Raw genomic sequence first — 17,242 nt, forward strand, 5'->3', positions numbered from 1 at the left:
CCTCCACAGAAGCACCCCCACCCCCCAAGTGCTGACTGGAGTAAAATGCAATGTCCATTTTCGTGTTACTTTTGTTGAAGGTTTTCATCATTTCTTATTTCCCCTGTTCCTGTCACATGTTGTAAACTTTGTGTTGGTTGCCGTCAGTAGCAATGTTAACTAATGTATTGTGGTCTAGACGAATCAAGTTATACCAAAACATTGGTAAGTTACTTCGTATTAGCTACTATTGTTTCACTACATTAATACCGTAATGTTCATTGGAGAAATTATTTTCATCATATGTTTCAGATTCAGTATGATACCTTCAGTTTGTATCGGTGCGACGTAAAGCAAATTGTAAAATTAAAAAGATGCGTTTAGCAGAATTTGATGAGAAACCTTTTTTCATTCTATTTTCATTTTGCTTGCGCAAGTAAATGTGAGGCCATTTGGGGTAAGTGCATAACCTTCAAGATGAAGTGCACCTTTGCATTTTAAATACATCTAATCTCATTGCAATACCAAAACAAGACTTTTTCTGCATATTAACTGGTTAATTACGTATTACTACTGCTTATTGAATGTACGTTTTCAGAATGAATATTTCATTATGAATATTGTGAATTTGAGGCAAGTGCATCTCCAGCCTTGAGTCTTCCATTAAATGTATAATCGTAGGGTAAGTTCGAACACTGTATTTATTAAGCTATCATATGCATATTTCAACATTTATAAAGTTATGTTTTCTGTAACATTCTTCAATTTAGCATGATAGCGTGTTCAGGAAGTAAAATTACAGCCATTGGAAAACTCAATAGAATTTAAAAATTAAAGGCAAAAATTGGTGTTAACTTACATTTATTAATAAGTTACTTGGGGTACAGAGCAGTTTAGTAACTCAGCAGTAACTAAAAGCAAATGGAAATCATGCTTAATAATAATGATATATAAACTTAAGTTACACCAAATACAAAGAAAAAAATGTCGAAAAATGAAACTCTGTCTGAAGGCACATTAAAAAGTGTCCACTAAATTTTAAAAATGAAGAAATGAAAATTAAACATTGTCACTAACAGTAGACAGTTAATGTTCAGTTAATTAATCATATTTTACATATCATTCATGAAGCAAAAGTAAGCTTCGTTCATGGTATGTCGTTACAAATCATCATCTTAAGTTTCACTTAATGTTCTTTTGAGTAGAGAAAATAGGAAACAATAGTTTACCCCTGCCATCAATTAATGGTGGAGAGAAAATAAGACACTATTTAGTCTTGTAAATTTTCACTGATATCTTCATTGTCTGGATTTGTAAAAGCCGTGGTGTGCGAGTTTTCATAAGTTTTCCTAACAAATTTTACTGCTGGGTTTCGTTCATCACTAAATAAGATTTGTGCCACAAAGTATTTTGAATTTTTCTTGCCGCAAAGATCTACCAAGATCCAGTCTCCTAATTTCCGCTGAGATGGATTTCTGCCCCAGTTGTTTACATCCTCCAAATTATTCATTTCTTGCTCTATAAGGTGGGACAGATTGTCGTCATCACTTGAACTCAGAGGAGTGCAGATGCCACTATCTGAGGAATCATGAACAATTATTTTTGTACGTTTCTTTAACTTCTATAGTTCTTTATTCTTTTCGTTTACCTTTCCCATTCTTTCTTCGTTCATAATCTTTCGCTTGATAACATCGCCATTTGTGATAAACTTCAGCACCAATGGCAATTTTATTTTGTTTTCGGTTTTCACCCGGTGAGGATCGTTTAATGAAAGCTAGTAATATTGTAATTCCTAAAAGGTAGTGCTTGCTTGATGCCTGCCATTTATACTGACAACAGGCTCAGTGCGCTGGACATCTACTGATGTTTAGGGGACGGGTTCGGCTATTGCAGTACTAACAATATTATTGGCATCTCTTGAAGTTGAAGGGATGGGTTCAGCAACTAAAGCACTAAATATTGTTCTTAACTTCCATCATCTAAAAGTCGGATCAAATCTCTCTTCTGGTATTGCTTCATCATTGAAAATATAGATTCCACCTTACTGAAACACATTGCAGATTACATCCCAAGGTATTTCATACGATATTTTTCCTACAATTTTTACGTTAGCTATTTTGAAGCTACTGTCAAAAAAAAAAAAAAAAAAACTCTGCCACGATGAAAGTGTCGCATCCAAGTGAGTTTTGAGAGACTTCATGACACTCAAATGTAACGTTTGCGAAAGGTGGCTTCAATGGGTTGGCAGCTTGAGTAGGGTTACCACATTTTATTTTCTAACCATTTGAATCAGTTGTAGACGTACGGGAGTTGAATGTCCATCATATTAGGAACAATAGTCGCTCTTCTCCAACACGTTTAAGAAAACGTTTCGTAAAACAGTTCTGGGAAACATCACTCTCCATCCATCCATTGGCCGTAGTTCCATATGTTGTGCCGTGAAATCCAGTTTCTACTGGTGCTATCCATTGATCACGTACATTTTTCCCTTCGAGAAATTATTAATAGAGGGCCCTAATCCCCATTTTCATTACAAGAAAAAGAGGACTGATATTTCCCGTCCATGACGAACTAGTAGTCCTTGTGCATGCAGCTCCCTTCGCTCCAACTACTTTGGTTTTAGAGGGATCTTTGCAAAACTAGTATCATGTGGTTTCTCTGAGAGCCCTAACACATCTAATGTGTTCTTCAATTTTTTTTTTGCTAGGGGCTTTACGTCGCACCGACACAGATAGGTCTTATGGCGACGATGGGATAGGAAAGGCCTAGGAGTTGGAAGGGAGCGGCCGTGGCCTTAATTAAGGTACAGCCCCAGCATTTGCCCGGTGTGAAAATGGGAAACCACGGAAAACCATCTTCAGGGCTGCTGATAGTGGGATTCGAACCTACTATCTCCCGGATGCAAGCTCACAGCCGCGCGCCTCTACGCGCATGGCCAACTCGCCCGGTCTTCAAAATGTTAAAGTACTCTCTCTCTCTCTCTCTCTCTCTCTCTCTCTCTCTATATATATATATATATATATATATATATATGTGTGTGTGTGTGTGTGTGTGTGTGTGTGTGTGTGTGTTACAACTAATCGTACGAGCAGTTTCGACACTTAGCGGTTTTTGATTGAAACATTATGCCTTTTAATAAAACGCGCCAGCCAGTCAGCTGCGGGGTGTCCGTCGTTAAATGGCGCTTTGATTTAATTTTGGGTGACGTATTCCTCTACTAGGGACATAACTTCTTTCCTGGATAGTCCATAGCCGTATTCTTTCGTGTGTTTTAATCCCTCAGCAATTTCAACTTCTACTTGCAAGGGCAAAGCTGTAGGACGACCGAAATATTTTGATTTCTTTCTCCGCCTTCCCTTAACATAGTCAACTAACGTACTACGAGGTATGTTGAGTCGTCTGCTTGCTGATTTAATGCAACGTCTGCTGTTCCTAAACTCTACAATTGCTGAATTATAGTCTTTGGAATAACCTCCTCCTCGGTAGTTTCTCGCACTTTTAAAAAACACGTACCATTATGTATGCAAATGAATTCAGCGCTGATTCGCATCCGAAAGAGTAAAATAGAGAATATTACCTAAAAAGTTAAGGTGAAAGTATGTAAGGAAAGTACAGGGTAAGTACACACCTCAAAACCCACTTACCCTGCATACTTGTTCTGACGAGGCAAGGGCAAGCAAGCCCTTAGAGGCAGTTCAAAAAATATTCGTCTACTTGCTGTTTTGCGAATGAAACCTGTCTATAGGCAGTGAAAAGCCGATAATAAACAAAAAACAAATGTAGGTGAATGGCGGATAGGTCAGTACACCAATATTATACAAAATGAAAACAAAAATATATTCGTGGCGATAACAAGGAGAGCAAAACGTACGAGCTCCGTTATTATCTAGTTCATAAAGCATTCGTCTACGTTCGGAGTGGTTGTTTACATCGCGAGATCGGTGGTGAAACGTCACTTGTGATTCATTCACGGGCTGGTGTGACCAGCAACTCACTGAAAAATGTTTTTGTGAACGGCTCTGGAGACGTGTAAGTTGTACAATGAGTCGGAAAGGTAAAGAAACAAGCGTAACGGAGAGGAAACTCATCTTGCACTTTCGTAATCAGTGCAAATCATCCTATTCGACTGCAAAGCTAATGGGCAGACCTCGATCAACGGTTCAGTCGGTGGTGGATAAGTTCTCCACAACAATAAAATTCCAAAACAAGCCGCGGAGTGAGTCCTCGGGCACTGACCGATCAGGACGAAAGATTTATTCCGCGAGAAATCAAAGAAAAATCCAAGACTTAGTGCACCGAAATTGGCTGGTGAGCTGGAGAGGATAGGCACAAAGGTATGTGTTAACACAGTACGGAATACCTGCTAACAAACTGGGTATAATGGCCGGGTAGCTCGTAAGAAATGTTGGGTGAGTGCAACGAATCGCATGACACGGCTTACTTTCGCCAAGGTACATATATTTAAGGCCAAGGACTTCTGGAATACAGCCATATTTTCGGACGAAAGAAAATACAACATATTTGGATCAGATAGTAGGCGAAATGTTTGGTGGAAGAAAAATATGGAAATGCAGCCACAGAACTTTTTGCCCACAATGAAACGCGGTAGGGGTTCACTCATTTGTGTGGGGGTCCACGAGTGCAACATGTGGAGGACAATTACATGCCATAGGCTATAAGGAACAATGTATCACAAGACGTACATCAATATTTTAAAGGAAAATTTGAACACTAGTGCCGAAAAATTGGGTATGCGAGACACGTACATCTTCCAACAGGACAACGATCCGAAGTACACAGCTCTAAATGCTAAGCGGTGACTACTATGTAACCGCAAAACAACTCAATACACTCCCTCAGAGCCCCGATATGAATCCAATAGAACACCTGTGGAAAGTGCTGGAAGATAACATCTGAAACGGCGAATTTCTAACAAGAACGACTTGAAACAAGCTCTGCAAGACGAATGGGACAAAGTTCCATCCTCCATCACGGCTAACTTGGTCAGCTCCATGCCGCGAAGATTGCAAGCAGTCGTTGCTGCCAAGGGAAACCCTATCAAGTATTAATTTCTGTTATGTACCGAGTGGACGAATAGGCCTACTGTATGTTCTGATGAAAAAAAGTGCATTTTCATGTTTTGTTATATTTGTTATCGCTTGGAATGTGTTCTTGTTTCGTAATAGTGATGATAGACCAATGTGCTACTCAAGCGGATCGTTCTTTTGCTTACTTTTTTCTCTTTCCATGCCCAATAGACACGTTTCTTTCGCAAAAATGCAAGTAGACGAATACTTTTTGGACGCACTGTATTCTCTTGTTATTTAGTTACGTGGTATTTTTATGATTACCCTTTTCATTAACATGTTGTAAGTTTTAGCTTTTTAAACTCATCACAGATGACGTTATTCCAATGAAAGTTCGTCGGAATATAACATTGATTTTGAAAGCATGGTTGAACTTTGAACGTTAGTTGACAACATTACATCCGAAACTGGTAAATACTTTAATACACCAATACCGGACAGCTTTAACTCAACAGCATTGAGTGGAGTGCGAGCAGCTACGGTGGTGACATCTAGCGCGTTGGTGTGAACTGCACACCAGTCTATGCTACAGTTGCAAATATTTTTGTTAAAATAATTGAATAATCATAATAATTAAGAATGAAATTTTAAAATATGAAATGCCTCCTTCATAAACCTCCAAACGAGCATTAGGCTATTTTAGCCGTGCCTTTCGCTGTCTTAAACATTATAAAGCAAAATCTGTTTGAGTATCCACCCAGCCTCCGGGGAAAATATTTAACACTACACTCTCCTCTTCTTTCTAGCCCTTTCTCAATTACCTAGCGCAGGATCTTGTATGGACTTAGCCTAGTTTTCCGGCCGGATGCCTTTCATAACAGCAATCATATGTGGAGCGATATATACCGTACTCGCTATTGCATGTTTCTGTGGTTGTTTTTCGTATGATGTGTTGTATATACTTGAAGGTGCGTATGAATACGAACACAAACCCGTAGCCCTCGTTCTGCAGGAATAACAGACGCGATTAAAATCTCCGACTCTGCCGGGAATCGTACCAGGGCCCTCTAAGCCGAAGGCCAGTACGCTGACCATTTCGCGGTGGTGATTGTTTTAAGAGGAAGTATAACTGACCAGCTCTCACCGCTGGATACCGTGGTTCAAATCCCGGTCACTCCATGTGAGATTTGTGCTGGACAAAGCGGAGGCAGGACAGGTTTCTCTCCGGGTACTCCGGTTTTCCCTGTCATCTTTCATTCCAGCAACAGTCTCCATTCTCATTTCATAGCATCTATCACTCATTAATAAATCACTTTGGGAGCGGTGACCCCATCGTACTAATAGCCTATATCTGCTTCATTCATTACATCCCTGACCCGGTCATTGACTGGAAAACAGGTTGTAGGTTTTCATTATTACTGGCCAGCCATCCTCTATTAACATTAATCAGAAGGAAAATTGAAGAGGTCCAACCCTCCGAAGAATGAAGGTATCATAAAAAGGGGAGGGGGGCACGAAGCGCTAACCATTCAGCCAAAGCGCCAGAGGAGGAAGATAACTTAACACCATCCCTGATTTATTAAGATTTTGGGAAAGAGAAGCTGTAATTAAGGAACAGGAGTTTTGGTCCACTATTTTGACTTCTTCTTCTTCTTCCCGATTTCTACAGGGGAACTCACGTCACGCTGCTATCTCGCTTTTGCTGTAGTTTTGAATTTTCTGTTTTACCTCTGAAGACAGAAATACATAATATATATAACACATATTGGAATTATGTGAGTGAACTACGATGTTCCTGACCAGGAAGAAGTGTTCAGAATTTCCTAAAGTCTCTTTCACAAATGTATGCATGAAGAATTACCATACACACATATTAAATTAGTTGGACTGGTGCTGAAGCCTATGCCATTAATATACTGAAATAATTTTCTTACGCCGGGCTGAGTGGCTCAGACGTTTGATGTGATGGCCTTCTGATCCAAATTTGGCAGGTTCGATCCTGGCTCAGTCCGGTGGTATTTGAAGGTGCTCAAATACGTCAGCCTCGTGCAGGTAGATTTATTGGCATGTAAAAGAATTCCTGCAGGACTATATTCCGGCACCTTGGCGTCTCCGAAAACCGTAAAAGTACTTAGCGAGACGTGAAGGAAATTATTATTATTATTATTATTATTATTATTATTATTATTATTATTATTATTATTATTATTTTCATACAGTAAAAGAAAATGTGACTGGATCCGAAACTCATGGCCTTCCATTTTCAACAAGACTACCGCGATAACCATTAGGCCTACGCTACAGGCCCACAAGTTCTCGATTGTGAAATTTATGGCACTGTTTAACAATGTGGACCCTCAAGTTTGAGTATCCAGTATTCGGGAGATAGTAGGTTCGAACCCCACTGTCGGCAGCCCTGAAGATGGTTTTCCGTGGTTTCCAATTTTCACACCAGGCAAATGCTGGGGCTGTACCTTAATTAAGGCCACAGCCGCTTCCATCCCACTCCTAGCCCTTTCCTATCCCATCGTCGCCATAAGACCTATCTCTGTCAGTGCGACGTAAAACAAGTAGCAAAAAAAAAGTTTGAGTATAGGCTACTAGAGTTCCATATTTGGTAATATTATTGGTTTTACGTCACACTAACATTTCAGTAGAGTATTTGATTGATTTTCTTAAAACAAGGGGTATAGAATCTAACCTCAACACAGATGCGAGGTCATCACTTTTTTTAATACTTGCGATCCTTATCAGTTTCCATGCCCATTATCTTGCTGGGTAATTTGCTCAGGGCTCTTGGAATTTAACTGCAATGTAAGATTATTTCGTGACAAACACCGATACATTATAAACAACACGGCAGTATGTCAAGAATCATACAGATGGCTATATGTCATTGAAGAGTTGGTCACACCAAGCCATGTAGGTAGCAGCACTATCGGCTTTCTCGCTGAAAACAGCAAGCTGTCCGGTATTGTCATATTAAATTATTTGAAACTGGCCTATACAACTGCTTGTCAGTCGACTACACTCGAGATATCTAGTGTTAAATGAACGCAAGAAATATTTTCCTAACTTCCCGGCATGGTACAAGGAGTTTCAAAAAGACATGGACCAGGAATGCATTTGTCCCGAAAATTCTCTTGCCCCATCTCATCTTCTTATAAATAAAATAAGTTGATAAATTTTAAAAAATACGTTGATTGAATAGGTATTTATGTATTGTTAGGCAACAAGCAACTACTCAACAATAATGGCGGTCTGGTGTTTCCCAAGATTAGATTTACTCTTTTAGCCTGCAGTTTTTAAGACCTATTTAACATGTTCATAATTGTAGCCTCCGTGGCTCAGCCGGCAGCGCGCCGGCCTCTCAGCGCTGGATACCGTGGTTCAAATCCCGGTCACTCCATGTGAGATTTATGGTGGACAAAGCGGAGGCAGGACAGGTTTTTCTCCGGTTTTTCCTGTCATCTTTCATTCCAGCAACACTTACCATTAGCATTTCATTTCATTTCATTTCATTTCATCTGTCAGTCATTTATCATTGCCCCAGAGGAGTGCGACAGGCTTCGGCAGCTGGCACATTTCCTATCCTCGCCGCTAGATAGGGGCTTCATTCATTCCATTCCTGACCCGGTCGAATGACTGGAAACAGGCTGTGGATTTTTCATGTTCATAATTCTAATCTGACGACTTTGCAGCAAGATTTAATACCGGCTCTGTGTTTCATTAACCCAGTTCCATATCTCTTTGAGTAGTTCGTGTATTTTATGTTCTAATAGGCCTATTTCCAGAATTTATTATTTACATGTCTACTGCGGTAACTTAGTCGCATATGTTGAATTGAAGGTTCTGCTATTCTGTTATCTAGTTTTTCCAATAATGTTTCATAATATTCTATTTTCTCCTGTGAAATCTATACGGGTCTTTTGGCAGCGTCATATTACAAGAATAGTACTGTTTAAGGTTTCTTTGTACGGAATCCAAATCTTTATTGATAGTCGGAAGTATGTCTCCGCTAATTTTTGAATCCGCCATTCCTCCCTCATGGTACTATGAGTTCGTTACGCATAACTGCAGTGATCCGACGTTATTCTCAAACTTTGCGTTCGGATAGCAAATACTACCATTTTACTTTAGAAGTAATACATTACCGTAATATGTCATATTTTTTTCAATGTGTCTACCGCTTTAAGTTCCATGGGTTCCGTTTCGTGGTTATCTTCATTGTAAATAAGATTTCTCCAGTGTAGCATTCATTTCCCCCGAACATTTCTGATAATGTAATAGGGATCATTAATTACCTTCTGTAGAACATTTACTAAGTTGGCAGTGTAGTCGAACTTGAACTTTGGGATGAGAATTTCAATTTCTTCCAGAGTCATGTTTGTCATCACTTGGCGGACCATATTAGGATTGACAGTCTCAAGCAGCTTGGTTATTCCAGTGGGCGAGTTGGGCAGCACAACGAACATAGAAAACTTTTTACCCTGGAAAGAACAAAATACAAAATTTAATTTTCAAAGTTTGTTTCCTTCTATAAAGAAAGTTAGTAAACAAGGTATTTAAGGGTTTAAAGTACAACGTTAGTTTGGTTAAATGCAAGAACCTCAGACAGTTGGATATAGTATGATTAGTCGCTGTAGCCCTGTAGCCTACACTGGTGTCATGAAATGTGTTGGCGCGCCTAAACTCAGAATGATTACACCAGTTCGTCTGCTAGTGGTTTACACTTGTTCCGCGTTTGCGTAATCCCCGCATCTTAAGTTGTAAGGGATCTGAGTCCTGGTACTTCCCTTGCTCAAATTAGTCTACTACAGAAGCACTTTGTTCAGAACTGCTGTTCTACACAATTATCTCAAAATTCATATTGGCTTATGTTTTTGCTAGAAAGTCTTCAGGTACCGTACTCAATTTCACTTGGTATACTAGTTCTACTTTTTCTGATAGTAGTTTAGACATGTTCCGCTTTTGCATAATCCCCGCATCTTTTAAGTTGCAAGGGAGCTGATGTAGGCCTGTTAAAATGAAATGGCGTGTGGCGTTTAGTGCCGAGAGTGTCCGAGGACAAGTTCGGCTCGCCAGATGCAGGGTTTTGGATTTGACTCCCGTAGGCGACCTGCGCGTCGTGATGAGGATGAAATGTTGATGAAGACGACACACACACCCAGCCCCGTGCAAGCGAAATTAACCAATTATGGTTAAAATTCCCGCCCCTGCCGAGAATTGAACCGGGACCCCTGTGACCAAAGGCCAGTACGCTAACCATTTAGCCATGGAGGCGGACGTAGGCCTGTTTAGGCAGCAATACACGCAGCGATCAGATTGTACGAACGCCACCTCGTATATGGGGCCATTTCGATCAAATTGCCGGCAATCTCGTAATCGCCCGACGATGGTTTGATTGCTAGATAATATCTGTGATCCACCGGATTGCCGAGCGATCTAGGGATCGCCAGGCGATGGGATTGCCAGAAAGACGCTGTGTATGGTGCCAAGCGATATCATCGGGCGACCTCTGATTATCTGCGCGTGCTCATCGCAGCCCGTCACATGTCGTCCGCAGCAGACGCCATTGTTATACGCGTGTGTTGCAGGTCTGGCGGTGTGGGTGTACATTGTGTTGCAATGTCGGTAAAAACTTCGTTTTTTTCCGACTTATAGTCTTGTGTCATGTGTGAAGAAAACGCTGCATATATTGATTGCCTCATACAAGTTTCTTTATGAGGATCTCCAGTGAGCTGAGAAGGCGGCGAAAATTGCCATTGGATGTTATCAGGTAATTCATAATGTCCTCTGGTTTCTCGTATCTTAACGTTCTTAAAAGTGCAACATAATTGAGCTGATTCATATTTTCGAGCCATCTTTTTCGCCAAAATATTTTGAGCCTCTTCTTTCTTCTTTTAATTCAGTGTAGTTAATAAAAATTATAACGGCGGCAGCTACCTCTTCTCCGTCAGCCACAATGTCACAACTGAGGGACTAGAGATTGCCGCAGAGATTACCTAGTTCAGGGTCGGCCAACCGGCTGGCGTGTGATGTAAGAGAGACCGTGTGACGTCGGAGAGACCATGTGACGTAAGAGCGCAGAAGGTGGGGAGCCGCTGTCATACGGCTTTTATAGACACTTTTCACAACAAGCCACACAAATCCTTCTTATTTAAAAATTTATCTCTTAGTTCTCTATCACACTGTAAATCTAATTACTCTAACTGTAGGTCCAGATAAACGTTATCTGCAACACCTGAAAATGGCGTCGTTAAAAGTTGAATACAAGTTTCCAGGCATTCCAAATTGTTAAATCTAGGATCAAATTCCGAAAAAAATGTTTTTTAATGATTTTGACATACCTATCAGTATCCTCAGCCATATAGTGTTAGTGGTATAGTACATAAGTATGGACGAACCGGGCATATCACGGTGCGAGAAGCTATCTACGCCTCCGATCTTTTTATCTTTATGGGAAGATCTATATTTATTTGTTGAAAATGATAGGATTGCTACAGCTAAATGTTTAGTTTGTAGAAAAGAGCTACAGTATGTAAAAATATATAATTTACAACGCCACTACAGTTTGTATCACGCTGCAGATTATGATCAGTATCAAGGCGAGGAAAGGGTACGTGTAATTACAGAACTAAAAGGTAAATTAAATAACCATGTCGAGCATTCGATCAGTGAGTCTGAGTCAGCAGTTCGACTGAGTTATAACATTTCATATTTAATTGCAAAGAAACTTAAAAACCGTTCAGTGGTGGTGAGTTCGTAAAGGAATGTTTAATTCTGGCAGGTGGGGAGTTTTGTCTAAATACCATTCAAGAGTTCGAAGCTACCAGCTTGTCCGCGCACACAGTGTCGACAAAAATTCAAGACCTATCTGATGATGTCCACCTACAATGATTAAAACTGACAAAAAGCTTCCGGGCATACTCCTTAGCAATTGACGAGGGCGCAGATATTTCTGACATGGCCCAGCTGGCCGTTTTCATACGAGGGGTTGACAAAAACTTTACAATTTGGGAGGAAATACTGGATTTAGTGCCTATGAAGAATACCACGAAAGGCATCGACATTTTCAAGTGCATTGTAAGTGTTGTTGAAAATGCTTCTTTGCCATGGAACAAACTAATTTCAATAGCAACAGATGGTGCACCTTCTATGTTAGGGCGCAATTCTGGAGTAGTTGGGCTCATAATATTTTAAAAAAGGTTTCCCCGATTGCATAGGTTTGCAGCGAGAATGTTGAGTATTTTCGGTTCCACATAGGCCTGTGAACGAAACTTTTTTTATTTTAAATCAACAAAACCAAAACATTGAAGCAGTTGTCAGATCACGATTTGAAGTGTGCTCTTAAACCTAGTGTTTCCTCAAACATTAACTCCAAATATTGCAAAACTAGTAAACGAAACAAGACTACAAAAATCAAGGAAACCCACGAGTGGCAACTGAGTATCGATATCATGAGATAAAATGTATGTTTTGAGTTTACAGATTACTTTCTGTACTATTTTTGTTGTAAAACTGTGCTGTTTGTCACTATTAGCACTATTTTTTTACATTGGGTGATATTGTAAAACACAGCAATCTTGTGTTCAATATCAATTCCGAAGATTCACCGGAAAAAGCTAGTTTAGTTTGTATATGTAGAAAAAAAGTAGCTTTATAAATTTTATGTTAATTCATAACAAAGTTACGTTACAATAAATTATGTGGAGAGAAATATGTACTACACATAACCGCATTGTACTACCTGCAGTCCTTGGGCCTCCCCCTAGGAATGACGTTGTGATTCCCCTCGCCCCTCTAGCCTTCACTTCTCAGTTACAGTACTAAGTACCTCGTATCGCTGCCCGAGAAGAGTGTGTGACGTGTTACCTGACATCACACGTACACGCAGTTGGCTGACCCTGACCTAGTTGATTGATGGAACACGAAAATCGCTCTCGACCGGCAATCTGAACGCCTGTCGATCACATTGCCGTCGCTGGGCAACCGAATCGCCGGGTGTACGGCCAGCTTTACTCCTCGTGCTGAAATATTCCTCTTACAGATGCACTTCTTTCAGAACCACTGTCATGGTTTTCTGTAGTTCCCCATTTTCACACCAGGCAAATGCCAGGGCTGTACCTTATGTAAGACCATGGGCGCTGCTTTCCTAATTCTAGCCCTTTCCCATCACCGCGTCGTCGAAAACCTTCGATGTGTAAGTGCTACGTTGAACCACTGGCAAAAGATGAAAAGAACCACTGTTTTAGACAAGTATCTCAAAATTCGGATTGGCTGATATTTTTGCCAGAAAGTCTTCAAGGACTCCATTACACTCGGTATAGGCTACATCTCAAAGATCATATTATGAAGATGAAGTTGGAATCCAAGAGGACAAATTGGGGCAAACCTTCGTTTATAGGACGAGAAGTAAGGGATTGGAGTAATTTATCGAGGGAAATGTTCGATAAATTTCCAAGTTCTTTTAAACCATTTAAGAAAAGGCTTGGTAAGCAGTTGTTAAGGAATCTGCCACCTGGGCGACAGCCCTAATTGTAGGTCATTGATTGAACCTTAGGACGACCATTTTATACTCACTGTAGTTTAGAGAACGAAAGGGATATGTTTAGTTTCATATCCTAGATGAGCCCTTCAGGTAAGAAAATTATGTAATTAAACTGATTTCACTACTTTTTAACGTAAACAAATTACTTTGTTGGAGTTCTTTCTACTGATAAAATTGTCACCCTAAGGAAATGACTCCCGAAACAGAAGCGCTTCCGGTCCATTGCGAATTGGAAGGGATTTTGTGTCATGCAGTGTAAAGCATGCCATTTTAGTTGCGACTGTTCATTGAGAATGTTGGTACTCTGAGGTATAATGTGCCTGTGTATTTCACATTGTTCTTGAGTGACAAAGATGTGGGTCGTTGGGGACTGTTAGAGAGTATTCACATGCTTGTGTTGATGCCCACGTGTTCGTGCCTGGTAAGTGGCTGACACATGCAGAATCAGCGTTTATCTTGGGTATACTGAGTGATGTGTTTTGACATTCAGGAGCGATTGACAATGTAGATACTGAGGTATTCATTGCATTCTGGTTTGTAAACACGACGTGGTGGAATAAGCTATTTCTGTGTGTAATTTTGCTTGTTTTGGATACTGTCTTTACACATCCTTAAATTTACCGATATGGGTCCCTCACATTTAAGCACACTCAGATGCCAACAGACTGTGACGGGATTCGATCCTGTAACATTGAGCATAGGAGGATTGAATCCAATCAGCTGCACTATGCAGCTGAAGTGCAATACGATCCTCCCAATAATGACGGTAAAATATTTCACGCATACACTTACCATGTATGGCAGTCTCAGTATCTGAGCATTGAGTCCTGTTGAGTTATAGTAATAGAAGTTGCTAGTCTGTCTCATGTAGTCTACGTTGATTAACCGACCATGGGCAAGGTTAAACGCCAAAGTAGCAGATTCTTCTTCAGCGAATGGTGATTGCCAAGTTCCCTTGAAGAAAATGGCATTCACCAACATCAGCTTAACTAGTTCCAAATCTTCTTCAGCTGAAATTACATTTAACTCCTTGTAGATTTTTTCTTGGTTAAATATAAGCTTCTGAATATATTATTCAGAATATAATAGAGCTAAAACATACATACATACATACATACATACATACATACATACATACATACATACATACATACATACATACATACATACATACATACATACATACATACATCAGGCTGTTACTCCTTTCAGCGCAGAGTCTGCCTCTATGAATTAACTAAGCGCCTAGACAGTCCTCTTGCAACTAGCTCAGTGGTTTCCATTAGTTCCACATATCTCATCATTAAACTATTTAAAACTGACTTTAACCATTGTTACCTTGGTCTTCCTCTGCTTCTCTTACCCTCCATGGCCAAATCCGTTATTCTCCTATACTGAAAGTCAACTCAAGAGCTGAGGAAAAGTATCCTTCCGCGTTTCCCCTTCCCATCTCGGTTCTCCTTCTCCGCCACAACCAGTTTACTATTAACGTCGAGCAACTATCTGACAAATACTTCATTCTCAAATAGCGTAGCATCGAAATAAATTATTTCTTTTCACACCGTTGTAGTTTTATTATGTACAGTGCTTATTTATTCCTTTATTGATCATGTAAAACCTACATATTACCGACGAATACCGAGGCAAGAGAAGCAATGTTTATTTTCACTTCATAATTAAATTTGTGTGAGGCACATGAGGACTTACTGCGAAAAGTATGACGACATCATAAGTAAACGATTCCGCTCCCGTGCAACGACTGTCAGTGGCAGTTTCTCACAGTTCAAGAAGCTGAAAACCCACATGAGAGTGGGACTACAAAACGCAGTGTTTCCAGGAATGTTGTAAATGTTGTAGCCTCGTCATTCGGAAGGTAAGAACGAACTCATGATCCCCTCATGACATTTCTGCGGGTAGAGGACAGTTACGAATATAAAGTAAAGTACAATTATTATTATTATTATCATTATTATTATTATTATTATTATTATTATTTCGAGGACGCTAAGGATCCTATACCGATAACGTGTAAGGCCCTTCCTGTTTTATTTACGGCTAGTGTATAGTTCGAACTGAGCTGACGCATAGGCCTACTGAAGAACAGCCGAACGTACAAACGTTTTCTGCCACATTAATCTGGCATGCAGCTTAGTTGAGTTACGTTTTGTTTCATTTTATTTATCGCCTTGATTGCTTGTTTCCATAATTCAGACACTTTCATAAAACTAAAACTGAATTTTCGGCGACTTTAGGGAGACGTGTCGTCAGAAACACTCACGACATACATAAACAACCACAGGACAGCATGTACGAAATACTACAAGAAAACATACAAATTAATGGGCAGATGACCTTTGATGTTAGGCCCCTTTAAACGACAAGCATCATACAAATTCCGCGCGAGCCGAATAAACAATGTACGTAGAAACTCCGGCCAGCTGCGTGGTTATTTTCACCACTTCACTAGTTCACAGCGGATTCTCATCCCGTAGGCTACTGTAAACGTTCAGAACAATTTGTTCAGACTTCCTACTTATTGGCCCCACTTTTATTACCTTTAAATTATTTCATTGATGACTCAAGCGTCACAGAATCACCCATATGATGCTCACGGCTGGCAGCCATTCTGAATACCGAGCATGTTATTGCAGCCAGTGTTGCCAACAGTTTTCTTGGATACATCTTCAACATCGTAAAAATTATGCGAACTAAATCACAATGGAATAAACTCGAGTAAAGCTTAGTAAGCACACAATGCAATAAGATAGCAAGCTCATGTTAAATAATTATATATTTTGCTACAAATACCACCGAGATAAATAACTATTCACAGCCATCTGCGTTTGAAAGATAAGAGTTGGTAACGTTGCCAAATAACATACATACATCATAAATCATCATTATAGACCATTATGCCTTTCAGCGTTCAGTCTGCAAGCCTCTGTGAATTTACTAACTGTCGCCACAATTCTCTATTTGCAACTAGTGCTGTGGCCTCATTTAGCTCTATACCTCGTATCTTTAAATCGTTAGAAACTGAGTCTAACCATCGTCGTCTTGGTCTCCCTCTACTTCTCTTACCCTCCATGACAGAGTCCATTATTCTCCTAAGTAACCTTTCCTCCTCCATTCGCCTCATATGGCCTCACCACCGAAGCCGGTTTATGCGTACAGCTTCATCAATCGAGTTCATCCCTAACTTAACCTTTATCTCCTCATTCCTAGTACCCACCTGCCATAGTTCCCATCTGTTTGTACCAGCAATCATTCTCGCTACTTTCATGTCTGTAACTTCTGACTTGTGAATAAGATATCCTGAGTTCACCCAGCTTTCGCTCCCGTAAAGCAAAGTTGGTCTGAAAACAGACCGGTGTAAAGATAATTTGGTCCGGGAGCTGACTCCCTTTTTAAGGAATACTGTTGATCGCAACTGCGAGCCTACTGCATTACCTTTACTGCACCTTGATTCAATCTCACATACTATATTACCATCCTTTGAGAACACACATCCTAAATACTTGAAATTAATCTACCTGTTCCAGCCTTGTATCACCAATCTGAAATTCAGTTCTGTTGAATTTCTTACCTACTGATAGTCTTCGAAAGACTAATTTTCATAACATACTCATTGCACCTGATGATATAAATGTTGATTCCCGTAGGGAATCTGAAATATTTGTCCTGA

The 17,242-nt window shown here is 40.0% G+C and overlaps 2 protein-coding genes across 3 annotated transcripts in view; one reads left to right on the forward strand and one right to left on the reverse strand.

Annotated features, from left to right (window-relative positions):
• The window catches only part of LOC136863754 (constitutive coactivator of peroxisome proliferator-activated receptor gamma), a 1,011,420-nt gene that overhangs the window by 679,991 nt on the left and 314,187 nt on the right, over positions 1-17,242 (forward strand). The window lies entirely within an intron of this gene.
• The window catches only part of LOC136864906 (uncharacterized), a 349,415-nt gene that overhangs the window by 223,820 nt on the left and 108,353 nt on the right, over positions 1-17,242 (reverse strand). Inside the window, exons 4-5 of the mRNA XM_068226495.1 lie at positions 14,350-14,567; positions 9,311-9,496 (exon numbers count right to left, since the gene is read on the reverse strand). Of these exons, the coding sequence (XP_068082596.1) occupies positions 9,311-9,496; positions 14,350-14,567 (404 nt within the window). The remainder of the gene's footprint in view (positions 1-9,310; positions 9,497-14,349; positions 14,568-17,242) is intronic.

Source organism: Anabrus simplex, chromosome 2, assembly GCF_040414725.1.
Source record: "Anabrus simplex isolate iqAnaSimp1 chromosome 2, ASM4041472v1, whole genome shotgun sequence".
Lineage (NCBI taxonomy): Eukaryota > Metazoa > Arthropoda > Insecta > Orthoptera > Tettigoniidae > Anabrus > Anabrus simplex.